Here is an 18,776-nt window from a genome sequence, read left to right as displayed (position 1 = left end):
AAAGATCTACTTTAAGATCTGTTGATGAAAGTTAGGTAAGAGCTAGGTATCCTTCCTAATGCATTTTTGGGCTAGGCATAATAAGCAATTAAAAATCAAAAGGCTTCACAATCTCTCTGAGATATTTTTAGTTTTACTCTTATTTGGTTCCAAGTCCTAGTAAGTAGATCAAACAAATTTTCTGCCACGTCATCTGACCAGAATTTAATAAATCCCTTCAAATCCTGTTTCTTTTTCTTATGTTCCCTACTTTGCTATATAGTATCTTCACCACAAAGAAAAAAAAAAAAAAAGGACTAAAACTGTTCCTTTCTGCTCATATTTTCAGTAGCTGAAACCCTCTCATCGGCGTGCCCAAACTAAGGACCACACCTTGCCTTACACATCTGCACTATGTCCTAATTTCAGGATGACACATTGCACTGCCCACTCCCTCCAGCACCAACACATCCTAACAAGCTCCTCTTCCCTCCCCACCCCAACCCACATTATCCCGGCAAATGCCCTCAGCCCCTCTTCCACGGGAGGACTGGCTACCTGCTTGGTGGGAAGAAGTAAGACCTGATGCACTTGCATGGGGGAAGACGGTAACATGACTCAACTCGAAGTTGCAGGATAATACAGTAGGCTGTATTCATGTCTGTAAAGTATGTACTGCCACATACTAAATATCTAACTTCATGTCCTAAAAATCTAGTGTAAGTATACTGCCTGTGCCTTCAAGTGACAAGAAGCTGGGGGGAAGGGGAGGGAGAAAAACGTATTTCCATTAAAGCACATTAACTACCATACTAATAACTTCAAGTTTCATTAAGGACCTTGTGTGTCAACCTTACTGATAGCTTAAGAAGAGCTAAAGTTGGCTTAAAAGAACTCATCTCCTCCTTGCAGTTCTCTCATTTTCACTTGTTTGCACACAGTCATTTACTGGCTTTCCACAAGTGTTAAGGAAAAATAACAAGAGTCATGCTTAAGTGCTTGATGATCTTGGAATAAACAACTATTAATGCTGTATTTCATTGGTGATAATGACCGTAAAGAATATCTCAAGTGCAGGATGATCGAAATACTTTTAACACTCAGCTTCTGTGGTATTTTTCAGTACTTAATGCTTACATCAATAAGAGCCATTAAGAATACAAAGAATATCATCATCTAGACTTTTTCTGAAAAAAAAAAAATAAATTCTTTCCAACTCGTCCAGGTAAAAGCCCCTGATTTTTTTGCACAAGAAGATATGCTTCATTTTTTCAACAGACCTCCATTATATTTTCTGGAACTCTCCAATTCTAGAATTACAGGTTATTTAATACATACGAAAACTGTGGAGAGAAGTTTAAAGTTTACAAGTCAAAAATAGAAACTGCTACCTACAACACTGTTCAGTGGGAATTTTCACACTTGCAAACATTCCCTCTGTCTTCGACAGAAAAAGACACCCATTCATATCCAAGTTGAGTGCCCTCCAATGACTTTTGGTCTGACAACCAAAAAAATCTTGCAATCTGTGGCCTAGTTGTGGATTCACGAAGGAAAGGGAGAATCAGCTACAGAGAAGCCTCTGACAAACTATGACAGAGCTCATAAACAGCAAGCCGAGGTTTGTCCTCAACCCAGCATTACTGCTCCTCTCCAAGCATTTCCACCACAAGCGTTCCTCTCCCCTCCTTTGTGCCTTCACTAAAACTAGGGTGATATTGTGACCAGCAGGCGGAGGGAGGTGATTCTCACCCTTTGCTCTCATGAGACCCCACCCACAGTACTGCATCCAGCTCTGGGGCCCCAGTGCAAGAAGGATGTGGAGCTGCTGGAGCAAGTTCAAAGGAGGCCACAAAGATGCTTAGAGGGCTGGAGCACCTCTCATATGGTGACAGGCTCAGAGAGTTGGGGTTGTTCAGCCTGGAGAAGGCTCCAGGGAGACCTCAGAGCAGTCTCCAGTGCCTAAAGGGGCCAACAAGAAACATGCAGAGGTGCTTTTGACATGGGGATATAGTGACAGGAGATGGGGAAATGGATTTAAACTTTAACTGAAAGAGAGAGATTTAGATTAGATATTAGGAAGAAATTCTTCCCTGTGAGGGTGGTGAGGAGCTGAGACAGGTTTTCCAGAGAAGTTGTGGCTGCCCCATCCCTGGCAGTGTTCAAGGCCAGGTTGGATGGGGCTTGGAGTAACCTGGGAAGGTGCCTCTACCCATGCAGAGGGTAGGTAGGATGCTATGATTGTGAACTTTCAGCTGATAATCATACAATCACAGAATGGTTTGGGCTGGAAAGGACCTTAAGATCATCTAGTTCCAACTTCCCTGCCACGGGCAGGGACGCCTGACACTAGATCATGTCACCCAAGGCTCCATCCACCCCAGCCTCAAACACTGCCAGGGACAGGGCATTTATGTCTTCAGGCAATCTGTTCCAGTTCCTCACCACCCTCAAGGTAAAAAAATTCTTCCTTTTATCTAACCTGAACTTCCCCTGCTTAAGTTAAAACCCATTACCCCTTGTCTTATCACTACAGTCCCTGATGAAGAGTCTCTCTTCGATATCCTTGTAGGCCCCCTTCAATCAGAGGGAAGGATGGGAGGCAAGGGGAAGCAGGAGGATGTGGGGAAGAGGGTTAGTTTGAGCCAAACCAGTAACCTGATCCTGATCCAGCTGATCAAATGGCCAGCAAGCATTAGTGTTGGCAAGTCTATTTGTTTTCACAATTAAGGAGTTAACTGCTTGCAGCACACATGAAATCACACACCTTCAGAAAAGCAAGTCTCCACAGAAAAGGTTTCTACTTGCTGCATGGGAGTCCACACCTCACTCAGAAGTTTTTTTAGAAATCTACATAACAGAAGTTTTTAAAACCACTGATTTTCCTAATTTATCACTGAAGGAATACTAAAAGCAAGGCATTTTTAGTCAGAACCACATTAACCACTTCCATGTGTTTCTAGATCATGTTAACTAAGACTTTTAAAGCAAAAACTGTATTTATGTAAACATTCAAGAATAATTACAATTTGGAAGTGGAAAAAATTAAAACAGTCAAACAACAAGTTTGTTCCCTACCCTTAGTCCTCGAAAATCCATCTTGTTTCTGCAGAAAAAAAACCATCCCAAAGGAAGTCTGGAGGACATGGCCTCCTTTCAGTGCTATTATAAACCTAAGTAAAGATGCAGAATGATCTGAATGAAGATAGCATGTAGAAGAACAGAGAGAACCCCTGGCACAGAGAGGTCCCTAAAGTTTAGACATGACCAAGTACTCGAGTCAGTAAACTAAGCAAGGATGCATCTGCAGCAAGTGCCACTACAGGAAGGTGGGCTTCTGTGTGAAATTAAAAAACAAAATATGTTTTTTAATGATACAAAACTTCTGTATCTCCAGCTACAATGCACCTGAAGACAGTATTTCAAAAGAAAAATAAAATAAAATCATAATATGAAATCTTACATTTAATGTATTTTAAATCATAATAAAAACAACATTCAAGGTCTGAAAGATACATCAGAGAAATAATAGAAGGTAGTTATTAAGTATTTGGAATAAGAGATTGCTGAAGCACAACAACAAATTTTCATGAAAGTAATCTCTTCCACTGTTACAGAAAAAACAGCTTCTATATTTCAGGTTATTTAAATGGCTTGGCTCAACTACTTACCCATTTAAAATGAAGCACTTGACTGGAGGTTGAAGAAGAGCAAAAAGCCCATTCCCACATTACGAAAATGCCCAAACTGAACTATCTGCTCCTAGTGCAACTGGGCATAAACCTTTCCACCAAAGCTTTACATTAGTTTGGTCATCGGCCACAAAATTCATAACAGGCTACAAAAACTATGGAACATGGACAAGCTCATAAACTCTGTATTTCTGGTACAAGTACTAAAGCTACCTCTTTCATACCTAGTTCAACTGGAGTTGAAGCTACTATAGCATAAACATACTCAACAGTGCAAAATGAAAAAGCTTACAGAAGGTAACACATTCATCTTAAAACTGGTTGAAATGTGGCCTGTTTTAATAGCTACCAAACAAGAAGAAATTAAATTTATTCAGGAAACGAGTCTATGCAAGTATAAATGCAAAACAACAACCAAATAATTTAAAGCAAAATGAATGGTTAAAATAAGCCATGACTATTCCAAAGGTAATAAAGATGGTATTTTAAGAGTAAACTCAGAGATGGAAAAATTGTTTAGAAAAAGCAGCAAGGCATGAAGGCTACAAAAAAAAAAATAAAAAGAATAAAAAAAGCTGAAAAAACATTGTCAGCTCCCTTTGCAGTAAGTGGGCTCATGAGTGATACTACCCACACACATCATAACATATTAACACTAAAACATCTAATGAACAATCAGCGACCTTTAAAATGGCCACACCTACAGTGAAAGCTTCACTGATGCCTACTTGCTGGGTGCTTTGGTTTGAGAAGGGGTTTATAAAGTTTTACAGCAAAATCATTTAAACTATCAATAGATTGGAATGAAAACTTTCCCACACTATATAGCAAATGCTCAACGATTTAGGGTGGGATACGCAGAACTATACCACATCCAATTGAAACTGCAGGGGGATGGAGGTGGTCAGAATGTAATTACCTGAGCTAATTATCCTGCATAACCCCAAATTGTACGCCAGTCTTGCAGAAATTGTCATGAGATCTCTCAGCAATGAGTTCAGCATTCTGCTTTAAGTTTAAACTTAGAGTCAGTAGTTGGAGAAGCAGCTTTTATTAATATTACTTTGGGACAAGCCCAGTATTCAGAGGAAGCAATGCAGCACACTAAATATCAACACCATTTCCTGAGTACTCTTTGGAGGTCCTACTCACTCACTGGATTAGTCCCTGGATTGCTTCCCTTTAAGGCCCGCTAACAGTGTGAGAGCAAAGATAGCCAGCTTCAAACATGATGCACGTGCCTCCCAAACCAAACTGTGCACACTGTGGAGGTGTCCTGACTTCAGATAGTGGCCCAGACTGATTTGGCAAGATAAATAGGAAGAAATTAAACTCAGGACACCCCTTTGGAAACATGGAAGGATTACAAATGCTGACTGTATGGTATTTTGACAGAAACTTGGACATAGATTGCTTCCAACAATTGCTCAATTTCCCATGCTACTAAGGAACAGACTGCACAATTCATTTTAGATCACTGATTCTCTCCTGCTAAGTCCCAAAAGAGCAGCAGACCACTAAACCAGAAAGAACTCGACATTTTATTACGCACTGAAAAGATTAATTTTTGGGGGGAATTTTCCTTTATATGAAATTATTTGGAATAACTTCATAAAGCTCTCTATTTCAGGATGTATTTCAAAGAACTGTAAAAGCATTAGCCTCAGCACCTTTATTGATGTGACTGTAAACGCCAACAGTAAGACAATGCAGTTCCTTAAAAACGTAGTTATTTGCTTTTATTGCCCTGAAGAGCTTTACGGGGTGGGGGGTGTTGAGTCAGCAAGTGTAATTTTTCCAGCATGTGGAGGAAACTCTAACTTTTTCTATCACTTTAATTAAAGCCGGAGAACACATCCAGAACACTGTAAGACTCTTTGCAAAGACAACAAAGAAATATGTTAATCTGAATCAGGCTCTCTCATAAAGGAAAATTTAATTTTTAGAAAGCTCTAAGGGGTGCATTGAAAGCTAGTATTTTAAAAGAAATAATTCTTTTTTAAGTTCATTTTCTGTATTTTCAACAGCTGACCATTACAGATTTTTTAAGAAGTAAAGCCTATCAATGAGCTTACACTATAAAAACTACATTATCACCCAGAAATCAGAAAAAAATATTGTTACAGACTGAGAAATTACAGTAAGAGACACTAAAATATACTGAGCAAGGAAATGCTGCTTAGCTTTATGCCTTCCCACACTACTGCACTCAATGTCAATCCCCAAGTCCATGTTTGCTGCTGTTAGCAATTAAGTACAATGGAGAGCTCTAGGTTGCCACCAAGTAAGTCGAATAATGTTGGCAGTACTACTTTTAGCTAGGATCGTGTGTTACAATTATCACAGTGCCCTCAAGGAGCTCTTAAGGCACTGCTAATGCTTTCTTGACTAATTAAATTAAGCTAATCTTGTATACATTTCTAAAATGTCTAATAGGCTGATACAATTTTAAGTGTTTATTTTACAATAAATTCATTAGTTTTCTTGATCAACATTTTTGTGTTTTCAGATGCCTGAGAAAAATCATTTCAATTGCAAATAAGTGTTACCACAATCACAGCTCAATCTCTCAAAACAGCAGACAACAGTAAATCTAAAACACAAATTTAATCAGTTATAGTCACAGTATCCTCAATTCTTTCATAGTGTGAATGAAGTCTACTGGATTTGTTAAGTCTCATGCTACAATTCTATGTTTCTGAAAACTTCGGAAGATTTTAGGCACTTTTCTCATCAGAATGCTTTAATATAAAACCATATCACTTCCCAAATTTTAATGCTAGAAGGGAAAAAATACATATAATTCATCTAAAGACAGAATATAAATGTATGTAAGGATAGCTTCAATTTCTATTAAATAGTGTATAAACCAATCCTGGAAACAAGAACAAAACATAGCCCAGTTTTTCCTCTCCAGTACCCTCTCTGTACACTCCACTATGACATCATTTCAGAGAATAAACTTCCTGGCTCCTTGATCCATTTAGTGAGGGATTTTGCTCATTTTAATCTGGCTTCTGGTTAGTGGACACACATGTACTTATCTCTATCACTGAACGCATGGTCACCAATCAATAATTCAAAACTGTTTACTTTTCAAAGACTGACATCATTGCTTTCTCAAGATGAGCAAGTAGTACAGAGGGAATACAGAGGATACAATAAAAGCATTTAGACAATTACAGCCCGTTTCCACAGAATGTGTGTTGCTTCCAGATTCAGATCAAACAAAAACGGACACTATTAATATGTAACTAGACATAATATTGAACAGGAAGACTAGAAACTAGTTCTTGGGAGAGGAGAGATTCAAGCTTGTCCTTCTAAATGTATGCAAAACAAACCAAACCCTATGTATACCAGGAAAAGCCTGGAAATAAAAAGGAGAAGGAAGGAAAAGGAAATAGATATAAAAAAGGTGGAAAGCAACTCCTAACCCCTCATCTGGTCTAATCAGCATCCTACAGGATACCATTAGATTGCTGAGTTTCTGCTGCTAATAAGGAACAAATAGACGATCTTTCCAAATACATTCTGAAAGGTAATTACAATCATTGCCACTGAAGAGCATTTCTCTGGGAGTCCGAGTCAGAACCTCTCTGGAAGAAAATTAAGTCACACAGTGCAAATAAGAAGCGTACCATCTCTGCCAGAGCTCCAAATTCTAGCTGCCCATTAACCCAATTAACTGCTGATAGTAAGGCTGGTTTCCCGACGTGACACCCAAAAGATTTCAAAAGGACACACTGTTCCAGTCAACTTTGGAAAAAAAAAAAAAATACATACAACTGCATGAAAACAATCCCAGGGCACTTTCTGCACAAAACAGCCTCGCTATCTGTCTCCCGACAGTTGCTTCCAAAAGCAAAGGCTTTGTCTTCCTACTGCTATACTTATTCATGTTCTACTCGCTGAAATCCTCCTCTGGCACTACTTCAAGAAGATTCAGGAGCTCAAGAGAAAGACGCTGTATCACTGACAAATAGTTACCATCTGGGAAATAAAAACAGCTGTACAAAGACAACTGTAAAATACAGTGGGATATATATATTCTACAAAATTCACTAGGAGAAACAGAAATAAATAAATACATAAAAAGCTCTCCCAGGATAACTTCTGCTCACCTTTGGCAATCACATCTTAAAAATAAAACTGCCTCAAATACATGAGACCTGTTGTGAAGTGAAACAAGCCCACTGCCATAGACCAGAACATACACTTAACTGTAGAAGAAATGCTTTTTTAGAAGCTTGGGCAATATCCTGGGATGCATTTACAGATCTTGTGACAATGTTTTGCACAATCTCCTTTCCTTACACCATGACAATAACATAATTTAAACGTTTTAATGATCTGTAGTATAAAAATACTAGTCATAGATGAAAAATATTTGGCAAGAAGCCTAAGCTGTAGGTTTTTTCAGCAGCAGTAAACTCCCTGCAAAGTAAACCAGTAAAGGGTACACTAAAACTTTGCCTCACATACCGCAAGACCCACAATATGAATAAACAGAAACTGCACACTAGAACAAGCAGAACAGCTTTTTACAGCCATGGTGCTGCATCCCCATGAGTCTAATGAAATTAAACGAGGAAGAAATAGGGGACAAGGAGGAAAAGTACAATCGAGGAAGAGAGTAACTGTGAAGCATGAAAGAGCTGAAAGAGAAGCACAGAAGGCATAGAATACCTAGTCAGAGTTTTTTGGGGAGGTTGTAGGGGGGCAGGTCTGTTTTGTTTTGGGGGTTGTTTGGGATTTTTTAGTATTTTAAAACTAAAAGTATGGAGCTGAAGGTTTTGTGACAGTTCCAGGTGTCATCCTTCTGATCTGCCTCTGGCTGCTATTACTGTTTTTCTGCTTGTCGAACTTCCTCCTTAGCAGAGGCTGGGACATGGCCAATTGGTACAACACTGTCAAATGCTTTGACCCTCAATTTTCCCTTCCATATTTACATTGCTTTTAAAATATGTATGCAGATCAGGCAACTACAAACACTAATTTAAATCTTCAAAGCAATACATCAAGTTCTACCAATGGAAAGAAAAAAAGCCATGCTTATAATTAAAAAAAATAGGTGTTGTCAACAGATCTGTTTAGAGACAACAAAGGGAAAAAAAAAACAAGCCTCTGAATTCTTTCTGCCAATTAGAATTTACCAAACGTTAATTTTCCAGATGAGGCCGTACTATTCACTTGCCATTAGCCAGTACAAACGAAGCCATTGTAGTAAGTTGGAAATTTTACGTTAGGAAAGCAATCAACTTAAACCTGACGGCAAAATTACTCCCTTCCCGTTTTGGGGGCTGGGGTGTTACGAAAAGGGGGGAACCTTCTCAAACACCAACTCCGCCGGAAACGAGGTCATTTAAGGGAAAAGAAAACATACACATACATATATAGATATACATGGGAAGGAGGGCTACGAAGTTGCTGCGGGCGCAGCTCCCAACTTTTGTCTGGCGGCCGGCGCAGCGCCGGGCGCGGCCGCAGGGGGAGCCCCGCGCCGTCGCCGGACCCCCGCCCGCTGCCGCCGGCCCTGCCCGCCACAGGCACCGGCACTAGCGGGGCAGTAACTTCGTCCCCCGCGGCCCCAGCCGCCCCCATACCCTGTCAGCGGCACCGGCCTTTCCCCACCGAGCAGGGAACCCAGTTGGGACGCAACGGGTAGCTCTCCGCAGCTGGCCTCCCGCGTCCCCGAGCTCCTCGCCGGCTCAACGGTCCAACAGTCCCTCCTCACCCCGGCTCCCCGCCGGCTCCGCCGTCCTTCCTCTTTCCCTCGAGCCGACAGCCGGCTCAACACCCCCCCACCCCCTCCTCCAGCGCCCGTACCCGGCCCCCCCCGACAGTAGCGGCGCTGTCCCCAGCGACACCCCCGCCGAGGCCCTCGCTGCTGCCGCTGTCCCCCCGCCGCCGTCTCCCTCCCCGTTCCCCGTGAACCCGCCGGTCCTCACCCGCGCTGCCGCCGTCTCTTCCAGCCCGGCCGCATCTGCCTTGGTGCCCCGTTTGGAGGAGCGGGTGCGGGACGAGATGAAATGGCTGCCGGCTCCGGCCGCAGCGGCCGCCGCTTTGCCCAGGGGGCGCAAAGAGCTCTTCCTGGTGTTCACCATGGCCCCGGGGAGGGGGCACACGGGGGGACGCCGCCGCTGCCGCCGCCGCCGGCGCGGAGGGAGGAGGGAGGGCGGACAGGCGGGGGATCGGGTAGGGAGGGGAAGGGGAGGGAAAGGGGGAAAGGGGGGAGGGGGCGGAAGATAAAAAGTGCCGCGGGGAAGCCGGTCTGCCGGGCAGAGCCACAGACAGAGCCGCGCCGGCTCCTCCCGTCGCTGCCACAGCCTTCTCGGCTCAGCCTCGCACTAACTGGCCGCCATTACTGCCCCTTCTCCCTTTCTCTTCTCGGTCCGCAGCGAGGCCGCCGGTTGCCGCGAGGGGGAGCTGCGGCGCCGCTGCCGCCGCGCGCAGACAGAGGCGGCCCCCGTTGCGTACGCTCTAGCACGGCACCGGCGCGCTCTATGGGCTTGGCGCTGGCCCCCGGGAGGAGGTGGCGGGCGGCGCTGTCCGCTGGGAGCGCGGCGGCGGTGGTAGTGGAGGGTCAGGCTCCGCTGCCTCGCTGGGCCCATGCGCCGGGTCCCCGGCGAGCGCTGCCGGGGTCGCCCCTCGCAACCGGAGAGACGGTGACTGAAGGCTTCGCAGTAGGCGGGGCGGCTTCCAGGGAAGCCGGGGCGGGAGGTGAGCTGTCCTGTCAGGCTGAGGGGAGCGGCGGAGCCCGGGAGCAGCGGCTGCGGTACTAGCCCCGCGACAGGGCCCGAGCGGCCTCTGAAGCCCAGGGCCGAAGCCTTTCGGGATCTGGCGAGCAGCCGGATGGGCCTGGCCTTGCGCTCCCGGCGGGCGATGTAGCCGCCGCCGCCGCCTCCTGAAGGCTGAAGGCGAGGGATGAGGGTGCGCTTAGGTGAGGAGTTCAGGGGCGTCGCGGGGGTGAAAGGCGACACCTTTTACAGCCGAGAAGGGTGCTCTGCCGCGGGGCTGGGGACTCCAGCCTGCGGCTCCGCTCGCCCAGGAAGGCTGGCTCGACAGCTGTAGCGAACGGACCCTCCATGGATAGAATCTCCCCAATTTCCCATTGGAAACTATTGCACAGCCTGGTGAATCTCCCTATTAAGAAATCACCTTGATAGCCAGGCTGCCAGGAATGAGCCCTTGCTTTGCCTGCCGTACAAGTCACAATAACATCTTCTGTATTTTGCCCAGTAGCCTCAACTTGCATTTGGCGTTCCTTGCTTGGCTGGAAAGATTTTTTTCTCACCTCCCTCTATCACAAATCAAATAACCCCAATTTACAGGGAATAAGAATTGTAGGTATTAGAGTACATTGAATGCCTAAATGCTGTTCAGACTATTCATTAACTATAATCCAATCCCTACTCACTGGTGCACAGGGAGAATCACTTCGTTCTCACCACAACTTGTTGCCCTTTCTTGAACAGTGCTTGCACGTAAGCCCCGAAACCAAAACCTATGTAAAAGAAATGTAGCTGAGTAATACAAGTGTAGAAATGTAGGTGACAAAGTACCAACCTTTTGATTTTCACACTGATTTGTTTGGCACCGCTGGCCAAGTTATTTCAGTTGCTTTCTGCTTCTTTAACAAGAAAGAATAGTACAATAAAATTACTGATCACATGGCTCTGGCTGTTAGGCTTGAGCAAGCTTTATCAAAGTATTTTTATTGTTCAAAGATGGAAAGTGCAATCATGTTTTAGTAAAGAACAGTAAATGCAAAAACTGTTATTCCACTTTACCTGTATACTCCCACATCTTTTCAAGATTAGTGTCTGAAAAAGAATGGTAGAGCATATGCTTAAAAATACAAAATACGCAACAATGACATTAGGCTATATAATAAGAAAATGGGCTATTTAGATTTCCAAGCAAAAGTGTTCCTACTGTGAACAGCAACAAATTTTCATTTTTATGAGATACTGCACAGTACAGTGTGTTTTGGTGCAGGAATTACGGTATTTTTCTCATCTGATATTCTCTGTTTAAGGTTTTGAATGTGCATTAGCAAACGTACTTCATCTCCTGTTCAAGAATCTGCAGGGTCTTTAAAAAGTGGAGTTGTTCTGCTCCATGAGATCAGTTATATTTTATATCCTTTGTTTCTTCATTTAGTTGTTTAAAGGTTATGAAAGAATGTAGCAATTTCATGCATTTTAGGCTAAAGGAGTATGTTAATTAAAAACCTATATGGATTTCAAAACTGGTATTGGAAATCATTTCCTTGTCTCCTCCAAAAGTAAGAACAGAGGAAATTGTGAGAGACTGTCCCTTACCAAACACATTGTGGGAATGGACCAGGAGATGATACTTGCTAAGAGTTACTATCACAGCCATACATATGATAAGTAATGTACTTTCCATTTCTGTCCCGTACTGCTGATGGGCCATGTAACTCAGATACGTTGTCCAAATTCCGTTGGTCTGAAAATTAAAAATAATATATTAATCTTCTTCAAGTTTTTGTATGCATCACAAAAATATCGTCCCCATTTTGGGAAAACCAGCAGATCAATCTGTGGCCCAAAAAAGGGTCCAGACTGCAGCAGTTCTAGTGAATGTCATAACTCAGGATTGCAATGCATTGTCAGGACCGTTTGGGGAAACTTGCATAACATCTGTTTGCAACATGCCTGATTCAAACCAGCACTCCTCCTCTCATGAATGCTGATGACTTTGAAAAAGTAAAATAAACTTGGTTGTTAATGCAAGCAATTGATTTTCCTGGGTGCCTATACAGATCTGCTTGAAGCAACAGAAACCCCACAACTTAAAATCTATGTATTTTACATTTACTAAATTTACTTCTTTTTACCATAGCTGTGTCCTTTTTTCTTCTTTTTACTGTTCTGATCTCACTCCTGTGAGCCATACTCAAGTGAGTACTCTTTATGATGCCAGAGGGACTACTCTTGTAGAGGGATTGATGTAGTTAAAAATCCCTGCTCACTGCTTTGAACATTTTTAGTGCTGCATTCTCATTATGTTAGCATAGAATGGGACATGTAAAGACATGCTTCAGTTTGGATGTTTACTCCCTAGGTTGTTTTTCACAGATGGTTATATTTTCAGGTTTCTTATTTGTCTTGTCCCTCTTACAAGGCGTGGCTAGTTATTTTGACTCAAACAGCTTTTGGCCTAATAGCATCTATGTAAGCTCCACTGCCATATTTTAGTACTGACAATATAAATAAATCATTAATTACAATGTTTCCTTGTTAGTTTTGTTTGGATTTTTTGCTTGTAATACAGAGAACATGTTGATAGACAATATTTTATACCACACATACTTGGAGATTTAAATGTGGTTGAATAATGAAAGATTATTTACTGTAGAAGTGGATTTAGACTAAATTCACTAATCCAAGTATTTACTCATTCCCATTTTTTGTTATCTGTATGTGCAGAAAAATATTTGTGAAAAAAAAGTAACTCCGAGTAACAAAAGACAATGAAGAAACAAACGGGAGAAGGACTGGAGCCACACTCCACTAAGTATTGCATAAAAATTTTGTAGAGCTCATTCCCAGTAAGACTCAAGTACAAGATTTGTAGTTTGGTCGTACGGGCAGATGTCTGAATGCTTCTGAAAACAAATGCCATTGGGAATGACTGTATTTCAAATGGAACCAATTTATAACAAATGCTGAAGCTTACAGCAGTGTTCAAAACCCTTTTATCTCTAGTAGTTCACAAAAGACATTAAGATATCTGAAACATGTATTAAGAAGCCACAACATCTGCTGTGGCAGGTACACCACTGGGAAATGGGAAAAATAAGAACAAGTACTTGAGCAAAAGAATCCTGCTCCATTAAACATGGCTCAGGGAATGAAATGTTACTGGAACTTAGCAATGTAAAAAGACATTAAAAGTGGCCGGGATGGAAAGGCTTCTTTGCTCCATGAGTTGTATTTAAGAACACAAAAAATATTTGGAGATGGGAGATTTTGTTGTCACATGCCCCTATTTTACAAGGAAATCAGGAATGTATTACAACAAAAGAAAAAGTCCTTCATCCCTTATTCAGAACTTCTGTAGAGCTTTTCAGCCTCGTGAGGACCAAAGGGGTCTATTCAGTCAGTTATCATTTGCTTCAATCATGGGCAATTTACCAGAGATTACTTTGCAGTATCTCTGAATAGGTATAATATTCCAAAGAATGGAAATCAAATCATCTTTTCAGGACTCTATTTATAAGCTCTTCTGTGCCCCTCTCCGTCATGCTGTCAACTCATCCTGGTTTCAGTTGAATCTTGAAATAAAAAAAGATTCACAAGAGATCTTGCTTTTGTAAACCTGCCTTAAGTCCTGTCCTGAGGGGATGTTAGGAAATTTAAGGTTGTGTGGTTTCTCCTTTGAGAAATGTCTATCATAAAGATAAGACCATGGGATAGAAGTCTGGAAACCCCAAAGAAGTGGTGTCCAGTAGTCAGGATTGGTACTACCTTGAACTTGAACACATGGTGATACAGTCACTCCACATTGCAGGCATTTTGCAGTGTTACTGCAATTTTATTAAAGGTAGCTCATTTCTGAAGACTAACATGATAATTTTAAAAATGTACAATAATTATGTTTTAGAATTAAATAGTTAATGTTCAATTCTGTTACCACCACAGCTATCTCAAGATTCTTTTCCACACTACAATAGATAGTATTCGTGCAACTTGAAGCAGGATCAGAGAGTAGACTTCTCAGATTACATTAAATGGGAGTTATAAGAGTTACCTCCTAATATTTCAAAATTATTTTTCCATCACATCCAGCCATTAGCTTCCACAACATTTTGCCCCACTCAGCTAAGGTTACAATAGATAGTTTTTCTAATACTAGTAATTGTGTAAAACCCACAGGCTGATGATATTTTAAGCCAGGGATCTGCAGGGTCTGTTTTTCACTATCATTCAGGGCGTAAATTACTTCTATCTTGGACAAAAGTGGCAAATAATCTCACTTTGGTGTTTATGATCACTAAGCATATGAAAGCAGCACTTCCAGCCTGTTACTATGCTGAGTGATGGATAGCTTTGTAGTAAGAAACAGACTCTGTACTAAAATGCTTAAAATAAAAATAGGCATTTATTAACACATTTGTAGATAAGCTTTAGGACCATAAGAATCCAGAATGACTTGATGAAGGTCACACAAGAAGCCCATCAGAAATATAATTTGTCCATCAATCTCCCAGGTCTTTACACAGTCTTAACTTTAGAAGTTTGTTTTCTTGTTACAGATCCAAGAACGATCTCATAAACTACACTTCCATGTCATAGATGTAATTTCATTGAAGAGTGTCTTTGAGAATTCACATCCTATGTTATTTATAAATCTGTGTTACCTGCTACAAACAGTTGCTTAGGCCATCCTGAATTTTTCATGGTTTTAAGCATTCCACTCTACTTGTAAAACTGAAGCTGTATTCACTTCTCTTGTGGATTTACAGACCAAGAGTGCAGCAGCATGTGTGGATACTCCTTTCATTGCATGGAGGTAACACCCTCTTCACAAATGCTGGTTCACCCAACATCTCCCATAAAACAATGACTCACTTTTCTATTGCGCAGCAAACTCCCAGAAACGGCAGTTCCTTGAGCTTCTTCTTCCTGTGTGGTAGCCTGCAAGGTTTAACATTCTTGTGAGGAGCATGTGGGAAAAGGACACTGTGCAGAGGAGTGTGCTGTCTTTGTCAATGGAATTGCCAAGTATGGAATAACCAGATTCTGTTTATTTTACAGTCCCATTTTCCTCCTGTTCCATTACAGCTCTGTGTGCACACACTTACAAAAGGCTTCAGGCAACGACTGCTATCTCAAGTTAAGGTCAATCAATACAGCTGACTTGCTGATGTTTAATTATAGGTAGCTGATGGTTTCCTCTGGCACGGGTTAACCTTGTTAAATATATGGTTTAAAATTATCCCTTCAAAATTAATTTTCTGCTTGTTTTTAGATACACCATGTGCACTGGTTCTCCTGTGACCTTGATGGGATGGGTGGTGACAGCTAAAACACTGCTTCACTTCATCGACACTGAGATTCACTCCTACATTATAAAACAAGTTCAGGGGTTGTAACTATCTTCCACACCAGTGCATCTGATCTCTCCTGACAAAGGGGGCATGAGATTGTTGTATTCATCTCATGAATACCCTGTAGAGTGTTTCAGTGTACTCAGTCTGGGCTGTTTGCTTCTATTCGCCACCCAGTAAGAAAAGGACCATTTGCTTCTGTTCATCTTGCGTACTATTTCTTGCCAGAGAAAAAGCTGTATGAAACACACAGTCTAAAAGGGTTTTAGTGACATCTTGATTGTAACAACTTGAAAATATTCAGCTTTAAGAAAAACTGATTTGTTACATTATAGAGGGGTTGAAGACACAGTAACATCTTCCTTAAGATTTTTCTTACTCCTATGCTTTGTCAATAGTTTCAGTCCTGAGGGAGAACAGCTGTACTTAGAAGGGCTTTTAAGAAACCACTATATTCACTAGGACACCGATGCCTATTGTAATAGGTCAGCATGTCTCCAGCTGTACTCTGATTTCCAGTAATAGACTTAATCTTCTAAATCAATACCTGATTGCAGTTGGGAAGCCTGCATCATTACACCAGGTAAATCCAATCTTGCCTCCCTCCATGCTTACCTCTGGGTCTGTACGTTTTTTACAGGAAAGGCCCCCAGGTAGGAGTTAAGCATATTACTGAACTTCTGTGTTTAATGAAATGGAGCCAATGTGCTTAAAATATTGTAAGAAAATATAACAGTCCAGAAAATACAAAACAACCTTCTGAAGTTTTACCTAGGGCTTTGTAAATTACTTGGACTTTTCAACGGTGATGTGGTATGATAGTTGTTTTAAGTTCTAAACATACAAAACCTCATTTAATAGAATCCATAAGTAACACTTGTGACAAACAAGTGCCTTCTATCCAAAATTATCGGTTTATTCAAAACAGTAAAGAAATCCAGGGAGAATAGAATCTCAGAAATTTGTATGTTTGAATAAAAGACTTCATGTCTTTTATACCAAAACAAAGGGAAAATTTCTTATTATTTTCCCTGAAGATTCACAGGCAGGAGCTGTGATTAGATCTCATCCAGTTAAGACTTGACAATTAATCCAAATTGTGTTCTAAGGATTTAGTGCATTGTGATATACATGACAAAGAGGAAGAAATTTAAATTGTCAAGGGGCAGATTTTACTTCTTTTACCCACCTTTACTGAACTCTGAGACTAAGCAACTTATTTCAGTGTTTTTGAAGAATGTGATTGTAATTGTTACAATTAAGGCGTTGTGGGAACAGGTCCCACATGAAGACGACATTCAATGAAGTATCACCTTTGATCACACTTGTAAATTCGCAGTGGATTTCCCATTAATTAATATGAATTAGCTGGTTGTGGCTGTTCAATTTAGGTTAATTCTAAATGTTTCACAGTGCATCACTAATCATGAAAAAAACCGAACCCTTATTAAAAAGCACACAGGTAATCGCTGCTTTTGCTCCACTCCGTGCATGTTCCCAGGCACTGACTGCTCTGCCGCGGTGTTTACTTTGGATAGCTCCTAGCACCACCATCCATCCCGCCAAGTGAGTCTTCTCCAGGGGCCCAAAACACCTCAGAATCACAGCTCCCAGCGAGCGGAGAGACTCCGCTAAATGCTTCTTGCCTCCCTGAGGATTCTGTCTCTTTCTCTCCTTTCTCATGTACCCTGGGGAACTCGGGGGCTCTGCTTTCCAACCACCACGCTGCTCTTTTGTCCTCCGTGCAAGGCCTTGGCAAAGCTTCTTTTCACATATGTCAACACTCGCCCTTAATTAGTCCTTCCAGCATAATGAAGCATTCCATCGCCAAATGGCTCAGTGTGCGGCTGTTCCTGCCGTCGCACGGCTGGAAGGACAAAGGGCTGGGGCAACTCCGCGCCAGTGCTGCGGGAGCAGCCGGGCAGGCTGGAGCAGAGCTGTGGGCACAAGCCGGCTGTCACAGACACTGGCCCCATTCTATGCTTTGTAGTCCCCGCTGAATGCTGCGTTTTGTCCGCTGCCCGTCCACGTACAGATGTATAAACTCTCTTTTGTTCTTCACCCAGGAGGGGAAAACTGCGTTGGCAGTAAAACGCATTGACTTAGCAGACAGAAGCCTACCCGCGCCTCCACGGGTTAACAGCAGCCCCTTGCTCAGGGTCACGAGCCGCGGTGCTGAACCAGGTTCCTGTCTGGACATTTTGTCCCCTGCCCCCAGAGAACGACCCGCAGAGGGGAGAGGAGGACCGGGCTAGGATGCAGCGGGCCGCCAGCTCTGCCGCTCCACGGAGGACAGGGCAGAGGAGGGGAGGGTTAGCACCACGGGAAGCTTCTCTTCGCCCCGCGCACCCCCCGCCAATGCAGATCCCCACGCCGCCACACTCCTGACGCGGCACAGCCCTCCCCCGGCCCACCCCCCGACATGGCGGCGTGGCCCCGCCCCTCGGCGCTGGGGGCGGAGCTTTGCGCCCCGCCTCGCCCGGTCCGGGCGGGGGCAGCGGCTGTTTCGGCCGTTGGCGGTCGCGTAAGCGCGGTGTACTGTGGGACACTGCCGAGCTGGCGCGGCGGGGAGGCCGCTGAGGGGCTGTGGTGGTGGCGGCGGCTTCCGTCGGGTGAGTTGCTGCGGGGCAGAGGCTATGCTGGTCGGGGCAGCGCTCCTGCCGCTCCGACCGGGTTTGAACTTTGCCCGCGGCCGCCCTGAGGGGAAGGGCGGGCTGAGCCTTCTCGCTGCTTCGTCTTGGCCGCTTCACCCCGCTCCACCGAGCGGCCCCATGTTCCGTCCCGCGCGGAGCGAGGCGTCAGCGCGACGTCCCTCGGCGCAGGCAGGTCGGAGGGGGTTGTTACCTGGGTCCCTCTCTCGGCTCCCCGGGATTCTACTTACTCCGCCTTACAGCCCCGTTATGGTCCGGTCGTCTCTAACAATACCTCAGGCGCTGTCCCCCGCGGGGCCGGCGTGAGCTGCGACCGGTGTCTTTAAACACTGGCTTTGGCAGGAAGCGCGGAGCCTTGCTCCATGCGGGGCT

At 43.4% G+C, this 18,776-nt stretch overlaps 1 protein-coding gene across 3 annotated transcripts in view; it reads right to left on the bottom strand.

Moving 5' to 3' along the window:
• Positions 1 to 10,154, bottom strand: part of ATAD2B (ATPase family AAA domain containing 2B) — a 78,916-nt gene extending 68,762 nt beyond the window's left edge. The window contains exon 1 of one of the 3 annotated variants that reach the window (XM_057427608.1): positions 9,623 to 10,154. In XM_057427608.1, coding sequence (XP_057283591.1) covers positions 9,623 to 9,778 — 156 coding nt within the window. In that variant the 5' untranslated portion in view covers positions 9,779 to 10,154. The remainder of the gene's footprint in view (positions 1 to 9,622) is intronic. The other 2 variants (XM_057427609.1, XM_057427607.1) reach the window with 2 other exon arrangements.
• Positions 10,155 to 18,776: the final 8,622 nt, after the last annotated feature.

The sequence above is a fragment of the Pezoporus wallicus genome, unplaced genomic scaffold (genome assembly GCF_028554395.1).
Source record: "Pezoporus wallicus isolate ANWC-B61680 ecotype Strahan unplaced genomic scaffold, APGP_CSIRO_Pwel_v1 contig_6464, whole genome shotgun sequence".
Classification (NCBI taxonomy): domain Eukaryota; kingdom Metazoa; phylum Chordata; class Aves; order Psittaciformes; family Psittacidae; genus Pezoporus; species Pezoporus wallicus.
This window is presented reverse-complemented; position numbering and strand designations above follow the sequence as displayed.